At 37.6% G+C, this 19,201-nt stretch overlaps 1 protein-coding gene across 5 annotated transcripts in view; it reads right to left on the bottom strand.

Annotated features, from left to right (window-relative positions):
• ST18 (ST18 C2H2C-type zinc finger transcription factor) overlaps window positions 1-19,201 on the bottom strand; it is a 167,757-nt gene that overhangs the window by 46,722 nt on the left and 101,834 nt on the right. For 3 of the 5 annotated variants that reach the window (XM_059836315.1, XM_059836314.1, XM_059836316.1), the window contains exon 1: window positions 1,960-2,143. In XM_059836315.1, the coding sequence (XP_059692298.1) occupies window positions 1,960-2,134 (175 nt within the window). In that variant the 5' untranslated portion in view covers window positions 2,135-2,143. Of the gene's footprint in view, window positions 1-1,959; window positions 2,151-18,896; window positions 18,928-19,201 lie in introns of those variants that run through there. The other 2 variants (XM_059836311.1, XM_059836312.1) reach the window with 1 other exon arrangement.

Genomic DNA, 19,201 nt, shown 5'->3' with positions numbered 1-19,201 from the left:
CCTACATACCTGGACCAGCTGTATGCTTTAGCTGAAATTTGTTTTGTAGCTGGCAAAATTAATGCAAAAGGGACAGGTTGTATTATCACTGACATAAGCATGTTGTGAGAAATCTCCCTGATATCAAATAAATCTTTTTGAAATAAGATGGCTTTTTTCTTTTGACTGAAGGGCTAGGTGCAAATAGGGTTCCCCTACATTTCTGTCAATGGACCTGGCCCAACACTTGCACTTTTTTAAAAAAAGAACCAGTTAAATAACTTAGGTTTATCTGTATATGGCACAAGTGCTACCTTTACACCCATCACAGTGTTTTCCCCTCAGCGAGTTCTTCAAGCTGTGCAGAGGGCCGACACAAGGGAAAGAAAAACACATTACTGAGGGCAGCTCTTGGATGGCCAGGAACCAGGCTGAATCAATACAAGAAAAATTAGCTAAAATCTATATATCTCAAATCGCTCCCCCCCAAAAAAAACCTATACAAGATCTCTTACTCAAACAGCTCCCCTTCAGTTTTCTGGTGTTAGGAGGTGGAAATGCTCCTTGCAGGCTGGACAGGCACTGAGAACCATGGAGCTTTTTTCTTGATGAATTTAACTTAGTAATATCACCCGAAAGACAGAGACACTGGGTATCACCTTGTTAATTAATGTTCTGTTTGAAGAGGGAGCTCCCTTCTAGGCTTTCACACTGACAGGATGCAGACCTCTGGAAGAGACTCCTCCTAGAAGATTTTCGAGTAACAACTGGCTGAAATTTTTGCTGTATAGAAATGACATAAAGACCTCCACCGATTTTGGTAGAACCAGGATTTGACTCTTTAATCTGAAAGGCAGCCTTCTTCTTCTGTTTCTTTTATAGTATTCATATGTATAAAATTTGGGAGTTCTGGTTTTTTTAAAGGAAATGCTATCTGAAGTGGAAAAAGATATAAATTTCTAATCTCAGTTCATCATAGAATCATAAAACAGCCAAGGTTGGAAGGGATCTTGAAAGAACTTCTGGTCCAACATTTTGTGAGGGAGTGAGCCTGGATGAGATTATCTAGCATGCTGTCCTTCTAAAATATTTGAGAAGTTGGTACAAGAAACTGAGTGGAAAATAAATGACCTTTAAACTCCTGTAGCAACAAGCAACTGACTGTTTTCATAGTGTCTATGATTACTAATTTCCCAGGGCCAGATCATGTTGCTTTTATCTTGACCTTTGCTATCTAATGATGACTCTTCCCTTTAAAACAAATGCAGAATGTATTTCACTGATTTCTTCTCACTTGCCTGATTAACAACTTGTGCAGGACTTCTTAAACAAGTATGTGATAGCCAATTTAGTATATTTTTTGTTCATCTTGAATATATATAAACTTATATTAGAAAGAAAGAGCAATAAAGACATACTCTAGCTATATCTTTCTGTCTCCCCATCCTCTTCCACATTTTGCAGCATACACATCGTAGAAGTTTCTATAAATTGTTGGACATGTTTGGCTTAGCAGAGTTGGAATAACAAGTATAAAAGTGCTGAGTCTAATAATCGTGTTAAGCAGAACACACGTAGCAGTCACATGCATGAAATTGCTTTGCTGAATGTTAAAGTCAACAATGTTTTGCCAAGGGCTTTTTTTTTCTTCCTGAGAGCTCTATATATTCCAGTGAAAATCTGCTCTTCATAAATGTGTTTTTCTCAGTGGTGGTCTTAACCTTGTTCTTTGACAGAGCTAGTGGAGAAGCAGATGCTGCTCCATATCTGACCTGCTGCAGTAGTTGTCTCTCTGTGTGACCTTCAAAGCACTTACTAGAGCCCAGAAGGAGTTATTGTACAAAATAATTGGAAGTACGATGGTTAAACCTAGACAGAAATGCACCATTCTAACTCTCTTAGAAGTCAAACACATTCTGCATCCTTTTTGAAAATACTGCTTCATATCTCCCTTCCTGTGGAACCACACTGCACAACTACCTGGAGTTGAGCTGCTTTCGAGGACACTGAACTCTTCCTGTAAATCCATCCTGTCTTCATTTTCTTCTTTGCATTCCAAGCTGGGACTGTAGTGGCGGGGTTTCATTAACAGGGACTTCCTTTTGTTGATGGGAACGCCTGATACCTGTTCTTCGGCTTTTCTCTTCTTAGCCATGGAGCATTTGTAGGCACTGCAATGATCAATAGGCAATGATAGAGAAAAAAGTGGGAGAAGTGAAGGGTAAACTGTTTAAAAAACAGCACCATCCTCAAGTTTAATTCTAAATGTAAAAGTGAGGACTGACAAAATATTAATTCACTTGCAGTTGCAACAAGTTGTGTTTAGTGGATATTTCATTTTAGCTCATATACTCGAAGTTCAGGACACAGGCAAGTCCCATTTCTTTTCACTGCTGCCAAAATCTGTTTAGGGGAAGGGGAATGAGGAGGAAGACAAAATCAAAAATCACATAACCCAACAACCTTAATCCTAAGTAAGCATATGCTAATCTAAGACTTGCTCTGCAGTAAAATAAATACACCCAGGAACAGATGAATAAGATTGTAGTCTGGGTTGATAATCCAGAGAAACACCTAAGGGGAAAAATACACCACCAGTTATACTACAACATCCTGAGCCTTTGGATCCATCACCTTTACATCAGTACGGATATCCGATCATGCACCTTGAGTTCAACAGCAGAAAATTGTGTAAAACACACTGTACCTTCAGAACATTTTGCAATACAGGTCCCTCTTTAAATATCAGTCCCAAGCGTTGGTTTCATTTCATTAACTCCAGCCATAAATGTCTAGTTCAAGCTCTTCTCAGGTCTCTATATAGACTCTGGAAAAAGGCTTCTCCAGAGGGCAATTCATCCCACTTAAAACTAGATCTATCTGATAAACAGGGTGAGCCATCCCCTGGGAAAGGCCTTACCCAGTCTAGATGCCTAACTTTCAGATGACTGACATAAGAAGAGAGGGCAGTATTTTAAAGAGGAAGATTTTTAGCAGATTTTATATACTTCTTTCAGCTCCTATAAGATCCACATACTGATCTGCATATTAATTTGCTTCTACAGGTATTTAGCAAAGCCTTTGCTGCCATGCAGCTGATCTGTATGGCATATAGATGTTACATTATATGACACCTCACTAAAAAGGCCTGAACCTTCAATCCTCTTTTTTTAATAACTTTTTCTGTAAGTGATTTGGCATGATTTCATTGTTCCCTCACACACAGTATTCTAAGAAATTCATGTGGTACAAATAATAGTGCTCATATTATATCTGTCAGAGATGAAAAAACTACATATAAGAATCTGTGTAATCCACTCAATGGTTTCTCGACCTTAGGCACCCCCAGGGTGCATTACAAATCTACACGATGCCCTTAGGTGTTGGATTTTGCATTTGGCTCACTGACTTAGCTGCAAGATTTGCAAAAAATCCATGTATGCAGAGAACTCCTATTGGTTACACATATTACAAGCTCAACAGCATAAATTAATCCTTCCAAGGTATCTTGTGTGCACTAAATTGGCTCAGGTTCTGATTGTTTTGGATGAAAGCATATGACTAACTTGAGCTTTTTGTAAAAAAAATACCCATTTTTGGCTAAGAACCTCTTTGGCAGTCCATCATTGCAAACATGAAGGACATGGAAATATGAAGATCTGCATTTTAGGGGGAATGTTAAAATTCTACCTACTTAAACACAGTAGGTATTCTTGATCTTCTGAAAGCTAAAATGCTACGGGCATCAGGAATACTGGACGCTAGGCACCTGCTGTTGAATATTTTATAGCTTCTCTGTTATTTCTCTGTTTATGAATAGAAAATAACATGAATATCATATTAAAGGTCAAAATCACAACAGTATAAGTGTCCCCTTGGAAATGATGCCCATATAACAGACAACAAGGATGGATGTAGTGCGGACAAATATGCATAAATTATTTCTAAGAAAATGCAATCAAGAGATTCTTAATTCATATTTGTGAACGGCAGCTCATACCCTTCATGTTGTTTCAGGAAAATTGAATAAACGACAAATGTTTGAAAACCCTTCACACACAATTGTTTTTATCAATTAAAACCTTCACTAGGTTTGCTTTTGATCTTTCTCATTTATTTGTCAAGCTTCAAGTTTACCTCCAGTAGCTACTGTGAGAGTGTTTAGGACAAGATGAATTTCCACTATTTAATTCCCCTTTGACGAAGATACAGCTGTTTCTTACACAAGCCTAATTAATAGATTTTTAGACCAGAAGATCCAATTAGATCATCTAGTATGCCCTCCTGGGCAACACAGGTCACAGAACTTCATCTAACTCTTCAGCTTTAATCCTGTAATTTGTCTGACTTGGTGTATCTTCCACCTAGTTAAGGGAAAACATGATAGGACAGTAAGATGATTGCTGTGTTCTTGCCCACTAAGTACCATCTTTTTCTAGTAACATAATGTTATAAGCCCACCACTGTGGGCTGGCACAACAGCTATTAAACACGTTGGTGTTTCACCACAACTGTGAAAGACAGCCACACTCAGGTGTTGGCAGACCACGGTCAAGACCAGTGCTGGGGTACCGCTGCCACCTGCCACCTGCAGATCTGCTCTGGGAAATGAGAGTACAAGAATCCCACTGCATGACTGCCACAGTTTACAGCAGTAAATCAAAAGCTGCTACATCAATGTCAGGACAGGAGGTCTACAAATCTGCCTGGAAGCACATTGCTTGTGTTAGAAAGTTTCTTCTCTATGAAAGACCGATGCATTATCTTACCCTTATCATATTCTTTTCTGTACACAAGTGGCCACTCACCCAGATTTCCTCTATAGTTCACATCATTTTAAAATAAGTGAATACATGAGATTCAACTTTAAGTGAAATCATTCCTGATGCCTTCCATTCTGATTACAGGAAGGTGACAAAATGCAGTTGTTGCTTCTTTGCTAGGAAGGGCAAATTGCTCTCCATAGGCTGGGAAGGTATTTTTTAACTCCAGCAGGATATACTCTTGCTTTTGCTGGTGACTTTTTAAACTGCTGTTTTTGAGTTTTAACTGGGATCTATTAGTTTGCAAGAGCCAGTTTAATGATCTACCATGCACCAGCAATTCCCCTTCTTTTCTACCTTACAGTGCTTAAAAGTAAAAATGAAAATAAAACCGGAAAAAACAACTTCACAAGTGGTAGCTTTTTCAAATACTTACACATGATTTGTTAAGTATTTGATAATGGACACTGGGAATTTAACTACTATGAAAATAATATATTTATGCCTTTGTAACATTCATGGCATGTCGATTTCACCTTTGTCTTAAAAAGTTTCTATTTCTCTCTTTTGCTTATGTACATTCACACATACACACACGTACGTTAGCACAGATTTGTCAAGCTGTAGTTTGTCAAATGGTAAACCTATAATTTAGTTTCTCTATTACTCATCTCATAAATTCAACATCTAATAGTTTTGTTGCTATTTATCAATGGCCTGCTTGTTGTCATGGAACACTGATTCAGCTGTCAAGGTTATTTGGTAATCTGAGTCTCATAAAACAGGAGAAGCTCTTTTTGTTATGAGCCCAAAGCCAGTATATGCCTTTTTTCCCAATTTAACTGTACTTAACTTTTATGAATAATAAATCATTTTAGTACTATCTATAATGAGCAGATTTTTTATTATTATTTTTTTAGTCAATGACTCAGTTACCAAAACCAGTCTTGTATCAGTTATCATAGTGTGAACCAGGAGGTTAAAATCTAAGACATATAAGACCTGGTTGCATGTGTTGGAAAAAAAATCCCATGATAGATCTTTCATATGTATTTCACACCTAAATACTTTTTTTTTTAATTCACTAGGTCCTTTTCTTTCCTTTATTTCTACTCAGAATATATCTTGGATGGTGTGGGCAGACACTGGTATCATACAGATAGAACAGTGCATTGGCTCCCCACCACAAAGCAGTGGCTGAGAAGAAGGAGAGAGATTTTAAGCAGTCCTAACCACACACAGCTTTTCCTGCTGCTGAAAATTGTCATGCTCATCTTTTTTTGTACTGGTTTCATCTAAGTAAGTGATGTGTTTGTCAAGCCTTTAACCCGACCTTTAACCACATTGTAGCCAGCAAGGATTTTTTGTTGTTAATCTGTTGGCAAGACTTCCAGATCTCTGGGGATTTTTTTCTCATTCACAGCAGCCTGCAGGTTGGTAAAGCATGATAACAGAGCTAAGAATTGCCATAGCGGGTAAAACCAGGGGTACGTTCAGCTTGACAACTGGTGTTTACTAATGCCTGTAATGGATGCCATGTAAAATAATAAAAACAGAACACACTGCATCTCATGTACACTCCTTAGCTTCAAGAGAGAAAATTAATGTCTTTGAATATCAAGGCACTTACATTTATTGTCTAAAGCTATTTAAGGAGCCCACTCCTCATGTGAGTTTGTGCAAGAATAATTAGTGGAACATTTTACTTTGTGAAGAAAATAATTTTAAATTCTTAGCCTGAATTGCCTTTTGACTGTTCGCTTAACTATACTACAAAAGTAAGCATTAGACTATTGAATTACAATTAAAGGAGACGTCATCTTTTGTTCTGCAGAACCATTTAACTTCACACCAGTAGTTAAAAGGAGAAGGTTAGCCTAACTACTCCTTAATCATATTGTGAGTAAAGACGTTGCCTGCTGCTTTAGGCCTTGATCAGGTTTTGTTCACAAACTTGCAGATGCCCTAGGACACTGTAGAAGTCAAATACTCATTTTACGTACAGGAGGGAAAAGTTGGTATTCTAAGATTCAGGGACACTTGCCACTCACCAGTAGCTTTTAAATGTCTGTCAGGATTTCTTCTAAGAATTTTAAGACTTTACTGAATCAGAGGTACCTAAAAGGAATGGAAATTCTGAATGTCTCCCCACCTTAGTCCTCTCCTATGTCAGCTTGTTATCTAAGAAGCACATGAGCTGGATTCTATCTAACTCTCTAGCACAATGGCTTCCAAATATGTATCTAATCCTCAAAACTCACACAAAAATCCTGAGCTCCTTATAATCTGATGGTGAACAGGGGAGATTACTAGCACTGGACACAGAAAGGTAATGATCTGCTCCTAGGATGGATCGCATGTCAGTTAAGTGACACTGATGTTATCAACCATGAATGCCAGAGGTTCAGGAAAATAACTGGAATGTTGGATTCCAAAGAAAGACTTGTAGGTAGTCTGATCTCTGCAACTGAAAGCCCAAATGAGTGCTGTTTATTACAGCAGCTTCAGATAGACAGCAGTGGTTGAGGAAGAAGGTGGAGTGACTATAACTCCCTGGATGAGGGGATCAAGTGCACCCTCAGCAAGTTTGCAGATGACACACCAAGTTGGGAGGGAGTGTTGATCTGCTCGAGGGTAGGAAGGCTCTGCAGAGGGATCTGGACAGGCTGGATCGATGGGCTGAGGCCAGTTGTATGAAGTTCAATAAGGCCAAGTGCCGGGTTCTACACTTTGGCCACAACAACCCCAGGCAACACTACAGGCTTGGGGACGAGTGGCGGGAAAGCTCCCCTGCAGAAAAGGTCCTGGGGGTGTTGATTGACAGCCGGCTGAAGATGAGCCAGCAGTGTGCCCAGGTGGCCAAGAAGGCCAATGGCATCCTGGCTTGTATTAGAAACAGTGTGGCCAGCAGGACTAGGGATGTGATTGTCCCCCTGTACTCGGCGCTGGTGAGGCCGCACCTCAAATACTGTGTTCAGTTTTGGGCCCCTCACTACAAGAAAGACATTGAGGTGCTGGAGCGTGTCCAGAGAAGGATGACAAAGCTGGTGAGGGGTCTGGAGCACAAGGCCTATGAGGAGCAGTTGAGAGAGCTGGGGTTGTTTAGCCTGGAGAAGAGGAGGCTGAGGGGAGACCTTCTCGCTCTCTACAACTACCTGAAAAGAGATTGTAGCAAGGTGGGTGCTGGTGTCTTCTTCCAAGTGACAAGTGGTAGGACAAGAGGAAATGGCCTCAAGTTGCACCAGGGGAGGTTTAGATTGGATATTAGGAAAAACTTCTTCACTGAAAGGGTTGTCAGGCATTGGAACAGGTTGCCCAGGGAGGTGGTTGAGTCCCCATCCCTGGAGGTTTTTAAAAGCCACGTGGATGAGGCGCTTAGGGACATGGTTTAGTGGTGGGCTTAGCAGGGTTAGGTTAATGGTTGGACTTGATGATCTTACAGGTCTTTTCCAACCTAAACGATTCTATGATTCTATGATTCTAATTGTTTACTTTGCCTTCAGGTTAAGACAGTCAGATTTATGTTCCGTTTCCTTAACTAACCCTCATTGTTTGCAAAGTGTGCATGTAAATTTTATAGCTTTTGGAAGCAAAGTGATAGTGTTCTCAGCTCAGGTTGCTCTAAAAGTGAGGACAGAAAGACGATATTAACATACTGTCTCATCATAGCCAGAAGCTGGAGTCTCCACAGAAAAACTAAAAATCCACAGCACCGATCAGGTCTGCAAGAGCTAATCAGCATCCAAGGAGTAGGGTGATGTTTCCAGTTTCATGAAATTACTTCCTGAATATGAAAGAATCACATATTCTGACTATATGAAAAACTAATCCTAGATTCAGAAAACTAGCTAGAAACTCCTTTTAAGTGACATGGATTAGTCACAGATTTTATACATGGAAAGAGAAAAATATTTTCTAAAGGAATAAAGCAAATTGCATCACTTCGAACCATGGATACTGGAGTATAAAATCTACAAGGTTTATGCCATTGGACAAATGACAACTAAATGGTAATTCTGTTTACTGTATTCCATTCTAAAATCCATACAGGTGCTAGATGCAAAACTCAGCAGTGTCTCAAATGACATAAAGAAAATTACTTGTGTATTAAATAAGGACTTCTTGATCAATCCCTTATTTTCTCTTTTTAGAAAGATACTTGATGAGATGCTTTTCATCAGTGAGAATTACTCTAATGACTTCACCCCATCTCTATAGCCTTCAATTCTCATTCTTAGAAAGATCTGTAAGTTTTACAAGACCTTGTCTGCTTCATGGACTGCATACATTCTCAGGATTTCTATAGCATTGGATTCTGATGCTCCATCCTGGAATATACTTCCCATTTCCAAACATTTTTCTACTCAGTGGGATATGAAAGTATGCTTACAGATGTTTTGCATGTTCATTAATTTCTCCCTGAATAGTGGAACATTCTGGAGCACAAGTTAAATGAAACGACCATTCTACCTACCTAAAAAAGTAAAAGTGAGAAAGATTTGTGAATTTTCAGGTGTGGGGAAATTGCACGTCCAGAAATAACTTCTTGCTTTACAAGTTATAAGTGGCAACACACTGACTAGCTGAAGAACTTCAAGGACTAAGATTGCAACTAAGAAAATTGTAATCAAGCGTGGAGCTGCAGTTCATTGACAGTTTAAGATTGAGTTAAACCAGAAAAAAAAGAAGTTTTCTTTCTAATTCTTTTAAACAATTCTTATAAGTATTAAAATATATTCAAGTATTATGCCAATGCAAACTTATGGCTTTATGTGAAAATATTCAAAAAGGCCATTTGTTAACAGAACTCTGATGTGAGTTTTTACAGATGAAGTTTTGCAGGCTAATCCTGGGAAGGACTACTGAATTCTCATCACTGACAAGAAGCTAAACATGTATTTGTCCTGATTGCCAGTCTGGAATCAGAGTTACTGACATTAATGTTTTCTTGTATTTTGGAAAGTAAACTGAGCCATGGTAACTTTTAGACGATCTATAACATTTGGACTCCGTGACTGTGTTGTATTACACTGATTCAGCTTAGGTGATGAAAAATAATCCGGAAAATAGGTCCAGCTGGGAATTCCTGAAAAAGCATTTGGGAGAGAATTCATCAGGTAAAAGTAATTTCCTTCCATTAACATTTTTAAGCATCAAGATGGTAAGAACTTAAACCCATAAAATGTGTGAAAAAAAATCGTTCATCGTGTAGACCTGGTGAATTGGCTGTAACAGAAGTTCAGAACTAGCATGACTTACTCCAATGATAATTAAAGACAATCTGAATGTTTCTCATTTTTTAACATCACACGCAACACAAAAAAATGCATTTCACCCCTTTCTAACAAACCAGTACACTGGGCTTACCAGTTATATCTGTGAAAGGGACAGGGGCTTTTCCTGTGCACTGTAGGAAGCGTATCAGGGTTAAAGGGCCTTCTACAAATAGAAAAGTTTACTGCCATACACAGGCGATGCTCTTTTTCTAGAATGTCAGGCTTGTGAGAAGTTCAGTCCAGGGCTGAACCCAGATGAAAGGAATGCACATGGGGTATAGATGGGAAGAAAGATAAAAGGCAAATTCATATTTATGAACACTAATACAGAGTAAAATAAGCTCAGTAACTTGGGGGTATTAAAGTGTCTGCCTATATACAAAAATGAAAGGTTTAGCTAGGAAAAAGGAATAGAACTGGACAGATAATAATGTGGAGAAAATATAGTATCGTAACTGAAAGCTGGCTGGAGCATGATATTAGAAGATATATTTTATTAAAAAAGACATATAAGAAAAGCAAAGGAGCTGCCATAGCCTTGTTGGTAAAAGAGGATTTATTAGCCCCCATAAGAAGTGGCTGGGGAGAAACGGGTAATGGTGTTGAGTCATTATGTACTGAGCTTGGAGATGTTTCAGACAGTAAACTAAATGTTATAGGCCACCTGACCAAAAAGAACAACTGGACTGTGAAATGATTGAGCAAATAAAAAGAAACACGTAAAAAGAGTGGAGCAATGGTAAGTCAGCAATAACATAGGAAAAGGCATGCAGTTATGGTGGAATCTACTCAGGTCTCAAGCTCACTGTGAAGCCTGAGGCTAAAGGACAATGATTTCAGGCTGCAATAGGCACATTTTGGTTAGAATAGGAACTCACAAGTTAATTATTATGCTCATGAAACAACTTTTTTTTTTTAAACTCTAGTTTACTATTTTAGCAGGGCTCTCTCCACAGGAAAGGCAACTCAGAGAAAGAGAGCACAGATATAAATTCTCTTCTCTGATTTGCTTGTTTTCCTTTTACAAGCTTGTAGGATCATAAGGATATTCAGATCATATAAAAAATAATGCACATAAACCCTCTAATTGAAATACTATGTTAATTAAATCGATGACTTCTTCACAGTGTCATTCTATAGCTCCTAGATCAAGAACTCTATACAACTAGAGTTGTATATTTGGACCCTTTTCTAACAGGTAAGTTATTTTTAGTGAAAGCCAGTTTGGAAGAAACTTTATTTTTATTGCGTGGAGCTCAAGAAGTTCTTAAACTCAGTAATATGAATGAATGCCCAAGATCTGGGCCAAACCCAGCCTCCCTAGCCTCTTTTTCATTTACTCACTCAATCTGTCCAGGTTCAGTAGGTCAATAAATTCCAGTGGGACCCAAGCCAAGAATTTGGCTTAGAATGGATTAAGTTTCTAGGCAAATCTACAGATCATCCACACAACCTTTGCATCGAGAAAGCCTTGCACGTGAGTAGTCAGCCTGCTAATGCCAGTAAATGTTTAAATAAAAAGCATACTGGTAACTACAGTCCAGTTAGGGAATAGTTAGAGAAAATGTAAAGAAGATCAGGTTTTTTGCTGTTTGGTGTTTTTTTTTTTTTTTTTACAACAGACAATGGGACTGTAAGCAATTCATTGTCAGGAGCCAGTACCTCCCTTTAATGTAGCAGGAGGTCCCATGGATACATTCTTTTCCCTTCCTTGCTATCTCCAGGCTGTCCACAGTCTGCTTCAGCTTGCTTTTGCTTGGCTGAATCCACCCTTGACATCAGTCAGACAGAGCAATTCAGCCAGCCATAATATTTAACTCATGATTGATATGTATGAGGCAGAAGTCACCGGTTGGCATTTCAATCTCTACATGGCTTGCGGTCATCTACAGAAAAAAGATATTCCATAAGAGGAAATAACCATTTGGGGCTATAATGTTCTGATGCATTCTGTTACCCAGCAGAAGGCATTAAGGCATATGCAACTCTAAATTCCTGTGTAGGGTTTGGAGGATAACGTTTACTGTGTGCTGATGAACACAGAAGTTGTAACGGGGAAGAGAGTCCTGTAATATATTAAATAACATACAAGTTCTAGTTCAAGGCAAGGAATACTCTAAGATGCAACAAGCTCTTGGTAGAAAAAAACTGCAAATAACCATCTGCCAGTCTAGCAGCCACAATTAAAGTGATGTGGATTTGACATATATTATAAAACTATTACAGAAAAGCATACATTAAAACTAATTTTTTTAAATATTAAATGGAGGCTTTAAGTAGAAAAATTATAAAACCACAATCAAATAAAAGAACAAAGAGAAAAGAGATACTGAGACTGAAGGTGTTGGTGAGAAATGAACATAGATGTTAAAAGAGGCCTATAAAATGCTAGAAACTCATCTAACGCATTTGTTATTGAAGAAAGCTATAAAAGTCACCTATAAAGCAAATGCACATAAATTATCAACTAAAGCAAACTAAAATGGAAATCTGAACATGAAATACAACTTTTAAATGTTCTAAATAAATCCAGGAAGAAGAGGCAGAGGTCACTCTGCATAGATCAAAAGGTTTTAGTATCTACAGGAATTAGGCAAATGATTCATCGTAATTAACAACTCCAACCACAGGTGTTTCAAAAGGAGTATGAGATACAGTTCCTATTTCAACCATCTTAATGGTTATTCAGAACAGTTCACTAAATATTTAAGTCAAATAACTGTCAACCTCAGGGTTACCTGCAAAATGTTAAAGTCATTACTTGTGGTCACCCAGAATTATAAGATATTATTTCTCCTCACAGAAACAATGACAATATTTTTAAGAGTGGAAGTTCTTACTACCTTTTATAATCTCATTCAAAGAATGACATTTTAATAGAAAAAAAAAAATTTATTTGATGTTCTCTATACACCAGTTCCAAACATTTTATGCAAGCCTTAACACACTCACATGAATGTTTGAAAGCAGAAAACTTGAGATGGAAAATATTTGAATTTTTAATTTATTTCTGTGTTTATTTCTTTCTTGTTTACTGTATTTTTTTTGCTGGTTTAACAGTACTGAAAGAACAACCTTTTTCTGAAATATAAAAGCATATGGGACTAAAAAAAGGCAAAAAGCCTGAGGTCCATCGATTCATCAGAGCTCTAAGAAAGGGAGAGGTGAAGAGGAGAGGAGGGAGAGGGAGAGTGAAGGGAGAGGAGGAATGACAGCACTGTAGATTTCACAATTCGATGGGTAATTAGACGGGGACTGGAAGATGAAGGAGGAAATAAGGGAGGAACTTAGGCAAGACAGACCTATAAATTTGATTGCCATTAAAATTTATGTTAATGCTTGTTTTATTAGTTATCATGAGAATGGTTGACATAGAGGAAACAATAATGATAGGTGAATTCCAGCACTGTTATTTTATGCTGTGACCAGCATATACTTACCTTTGCCTCGCAGTGAACTGCACCCCATACTGGTTGTTCAGTGTTTGTTTATGCTTGACTGTACAATGTTTTCTATCAAACATTGATTGCAAAATCATTTTTCCTTATCATAAAGCATAGATTTCCACAGATACTTTGAGGAGAGTACTGACTATCACACCAGCCTAAATTCCGTAAGAACCTAACAGTGTTGCCAGAAAAGAATAAGAAATGAACAAGATTTATTGGGAATTCAAGAAAGTATGATTGATGACAACTTGACAGCCTTGATTACACCAGAAATCATGGAGTAAGAGGCAGAGGTTAATATTTTCAAAGCCCCATAACCATTTCAATTTCTACAATGGCTAGGGCAGGGAGGAAGTTCCTTTTCCAAGCTAGACAACAAGCAGTAGATACTCTTAACTCATCATTCTGTTATCAGACCTTGGGAACAGGTACTCTTAAGGTTAATGCCCATTGTTTAACTGAAGATCAGTTATCAGATATCAATAGAAACAGCGTGACACAGATCTTTGTCTCAGGTGAAATGCCTAATCCAGCTGTATCATGGAGAAATATTTGAATCACAAGTTGGCACAACTCTGTCCCAGCCGATTACCATCATAGGGAACACTGAGAAGGAGAGCTGAGAATGTATGCTGTCAACATCCAATCTCCAATTGCAAAAAAAAGACTTTTTGTGAAGCTCAGACATGTCTGCACAAAATTAGGATAAATATTCTGGCAGTAGATGTAACCATTGAACATGTTCATTTAGCATTTATTACTAAGTCTATTTGGACTCAGGGACACACTTTGCTTCAGCAGAACACATTAAGGACTGCAAGGGTCCCACACTCTCTGCCAGTGGGAGACAGATGAGTCACCAGGAAACACAAGAGCCCACCTCAGTTCTATTCCAAATGTGATTATTCAGGATTATGACAAATGTGCTTTTTCCCAGCAGTTTTCAGAAAATCTTGAGTATACAACCAACCCCGGTGGAAACAGAAGCCAAGCCCAAAGGACAAACCTGACAGCTTTTCCAGATGCAGGCTAGGAACATCTTTCTCAGTCTCTGTCTCACTTTTAAGCAGTGCTATAGGATAAGAGTACCGTGAAGGTGATAGCTACACAAATCAATCATAATCTCAGTTCTTACTGAGGAACATCTTTGAGACTTTTTCTGTGGGTTTTTTTCACGTGCCCACTTCTTCCACCATCTAATTACTGCTTTCACTTCTTTCTCAGGTCATCTGCCAAACTACTGCTTTCTTTTCCTACAAATAACTTCTTAAAAAACTGCTTATTTTGTGAAGCTCACAAAAAGAGTTACGAATGAATCATTCCTTTTTAAATGCAGCTGGGCCTGCACAGTCCTTTTCTTTCATACTACGAACTTTTCCTGAGTGGCCAAATAATCTTCTGTCTATCAAACTGTATACCATGATTCCATTACTGTCTGAAACTAGAGTTCACATATAATTGGATACATATAATCTACCAGTGCTTAAAGGAAACCAGTAAAATATTCAGGGTTGTAGAATAAGCAATAACTACTTCAGTTAACAAAGTGCTTTTTAGTATGCTGGCAATACTGTTACTTATATTGACATACCTCTTAAACATTTTGAATAAAGTTAAGGAATACATTTTAGTAACACAAACCTTCTGAAATACTTTAGTACCATTGACTGCAGGGTTGCTTTACTGGTTTCTCACCCTTCTAATCAAGAGAGAGCAGCAAAGGGTGAAGTGTCCAGTTACTCCTTCTATCAAGAGACATCCAGACAGCTCTGCTCTATTACTTCTCTCTGCTAAAACATTCAAGATACTTACATCTCTATACATTCACGCTGCACACTTCAACTTATCTGAATATCTAAAACATCTCACAACATCTGGGACAGGAGTTCCAGACAAAAAGTAAGTTTCTTTACTTTTGAAGAAATGGTCCTTTTGGAGAAATGACCGGACACTACAGAGAGTAAGGGGAAGTGTAACTATTCCCACCAAAGAGCAGGACTGTTCTCCATCACCTGAAACACCAGTTCCTCATGGAATCTTCATTAATTATTAGTGACAGAAGCCAGAAAGACTTGGTTTCACCTGTATCTAACCCAGCAAAGGTGCCCTTTCTATTCAGATATGGACTTAGCCAAACTGATCTATGCTTTTGTAACCTCATGCTTGGATCAATCCAATTTGCTCTTCCTTGGTCTGACCCAGATGCCAGTCCATAACCTACAGATGGTTCATTGTACTGTATCCCATCTGTTAAATAGAACACAGTAATGAGAATACATCACACAGATATTCCTCACTTCCCTTTGGTTTTCATTCTAATCCTGAACACAGCTGAAGGTCCTGGTCCTTTCGGTGGTCCATGACTAAACCGTCTAAGAGAAGACCTCTTCTGACTGTTTCTTGCAGAAGATGGATACAACAGAGATATTATGCCTGAAAGGCGTCATATTCAAACGTGAATGTATGGGACAGAGATCTCCTGGCCTCAGCACTCACTTCTACCACGTATTGTATTTTGCTATGTTTAGGTTGTAATAAAAGATTCACCTCCTCCTGTGGGTAGTTTAGCTACCAATGAAATCACCACAGCACTACATTCCTAAATGAAAAATTAAACTATATGTTGTTCATAAGTAAATAATTAAGATTGGAAGGAGAAACAGGTCTGTTTTGAAGGACTTACTAAGTTTAGCATATTATGCTTCAACACTACAGCACCTTCAGTAGATATAGTTAAAAAAACAAGTCTTATAAATCTGAACTAATAACACAGCAATATTAATAATATTCATGTATAAAGAAAAATATTTGTATTATATTGAAATTTGGGATTCCTTAAGGCATATAATTACATGAAATCAGTGCAAGTTTGACACTTAAATAGAATTTGAGTATAGGCAGTTAGTACCTGGAAGAAAAGTACCGTCCTCTGAAAACTCAGTGCAATGCAAGAGAATTTTTATTTTACTAAACAGAAAAAAATTAAAACCCAACTTGGCCCTTAAGGTGATGTTTTTTCTGAAAATACATTTTTTATGCAGAAAGGTGGTTCTATTTCTCAGGAAAAGATGGATGATAACAAAACCATTAGCCAGATTTCTGGGTGAAATCTTGGCTTTCTTGAAATCCATAGAGTTTTTGGCATTGAATTCCATTAAGCAAGAATGCAACCCCTGATATTTAGAAGAGAGAAATTTTCATGTATTATTGAATCTAATTGGGGACTGCAACTCTTTGTTTTGCTTTTCATTTATTTCATTCTCTACTTTTGTGAAACACAACTTGCAGAATAAGAAAAGGCTAACAAATGCTCTAGAACCAATCAATGTTACGAAACTAATAACAATACAATATGAGCATGTAAGCCTATGTAGTGCCTTTCATGTAGAAGTATCCCAAGGCACTTTGTAACAGAAACTCAATAAGGAGTGCAAAAGTGCTTTGTCAGATAGGATAAGCCAGGGGAAAAGGGGAAATTAATTAAGCAAGGATTTAAATTTCTCAGCCAACACAGCATTTAGAACCTTGGTCAGAAAAGACAGTGGTTCCAATATCTGTATCCAGGGAACACAACAGACTATTTCAGCCTTTAATTCTTGAGGAATGTTCAATAGTTTTTCCACAATAATATGGGTATGAGTAATAGGAATGCAGTTCGTAGGCTACATTTCCAAAAGGCAGCCCCTGCCTCTCTTCATCTGCTTTTTCATAACCAAATAGATTCATAAAAGTTGATCACCTGACTTGTATGCTAGTAAAGCCACTGGACTGCGGAGATACACAGTATGAAATTTGGTACTGTAGAAATTAAAAATACCAAGTTAAGGACTGGACAGTGGCTTTGATGGCTGTGTAGCTCACTGTTTTAAACCAAGTATGTTTCTTTGTGGAGGTAGACCACACCTCTGACAGAGAGAGTAATCTGTTACACAGTAGTTCCTAAAATAGCATGTATTTCCCAGGGAAAAGCAAAATTGCTTGGGAAAAGCTATAGTAATTGATAATGTATAAATTACAGCTTCCCTGATGTTGCAGAAACTTGCACATCCTCTATTTTTCAAACATTTTTCTCTTAGGAACACATGGACCATCCTCATTTTTGGATGACTGCCTCTTCGGATTAATGTATCCTTCTGGTGCATAAATTAGGGATGCACAGAGGAAAAAGGAGAAGCACTAAATCTCAGGAAACTGAAGCCATACAGAAAAATGAGGTTCACAGTAGAGCTGAGTGAGTGACTCACCATGAATAATTTATCCAAAAAGTTAGCCTCCACTTCTGTTCATGGAATATCTATAAGAAGCTTATAATTTCCTCATTTTTATTATAAAACAAAACCTTAAAATATTGTATGTCTTCACTGCAAATAACTTCCTGTAAATATTTCATGTCCTATCTTAAGAGAGAGTGGCATTTTGATTGATCAAATAAATCACATGATGATGTTTCTGTTACCTAGATGGATGAACTCACAAGCATATACTTCAGATGCCTGCTGTGGTTAAGAAATCAGCTCAGTAGCATGTGATGAAAAGTGAGTGTAGGCAAAATAAATTAATTTAAGAAAAACTCTTAAGAGTTTTTGCAAAAATGTTTTCACTATTTATATTGCAGCTGCAGTCCATTGTGACTTTCATTAATAACTTCAGGAATTTGCAGCTACCTGTAATTATTTTCCTTGGGGGACATGAAGAGTGGGCTTGTCCCAGAGAAAACTTGAATTTGACGGCACATGTTCTTTTTTGAAGATTTGGTGCTGAATAATATATCAGCCTTTCCAGGGTTTGTTCTAAACTCTTGGATCAGTTATTAGGAGTTGATGCACACATTAGTAAGATTAAAGTAATAATGTTAAAATTTTCCTAGATTATTAGTGATCTGAAATATCCTTGCAGAATTTATGGTTTTGAATGGACTGCCATACTTCATGCAAATTTGAAAAGTACTCTGTGTTACTTCAATAAAATATGGAACCTCAGCAAGTACTTGAGGAAGAATGAACCATTAGTGCATTTAGAATTCACAGTGGTGTACAAAAGCCATCTAACAAAACCTTATAAAAGTTAATATCTCTTAGAATGTTCCGGTGTTAAAATACTATAATACTTACTACAGGAAAAAGAAGACTGAAGACTGATCAGAAATTATACTCTTTCATTGTGTGCCCTGCCACAGGCTGAAGATAAAGACAGCATACCAGAATACCGCCTGCTTTGCATTACTTTTGATTATGCTTGCATAATGTTGTTTTTATTTTTTTTGTATTTAAAAAGTGAATCTGCATCAAGTCCCCTTTGTCAGATCTATGCTAAATCTCTACATAATGCATCATTTGCTGGATTCTCTATTTTATAACAATACCTTTGGTATGAATTTATCAATATAATCAGAAAATACAACTGAAAAATTAAACAACGTGGGTTCTTACCTGAGCTCTTGAGCTATAGAGTCCACTTGAACTGTTAATAAAAGCGAGAAAGAATGAATTAGTTTACACTTCCAGACTTGTGCTTTCTGTAACCTTGCACCTGCCTATCTGTGATGGCAGAGGAGCGGCTATCAAAACACAGGTGATTATTTCATGCTATCCACAGGATTGTAGCTACTAGTGGCAAATATTAACTGAACATATAATTCTCACAGTTATTTTAGGATGCATAAAACCTGGAGTATGATGTTCAGTGGAACAATAAGAAAAATAATAAGAAAAATAGTAAGAAAAAATAAAAGAGA

This window comes from Gavia stellata, chromosome 3 (assembly GCF_030936135.1).
Source record: "Gavia stellata isolate bGavSte3 chromosome 3, bGavSte3.hap2, whole genome shotgun sequence".
Lineage (NCBI taxonomy): Eukaryota > Metazoa > Chordata > Aves > Gaviiformes > Gaviidae > Gavia > Gavia stellata.
Note: the sequence above shows the minus strand (reverse complement) of the source record. Positions and strands in the feature narration are given on the sequence as shown.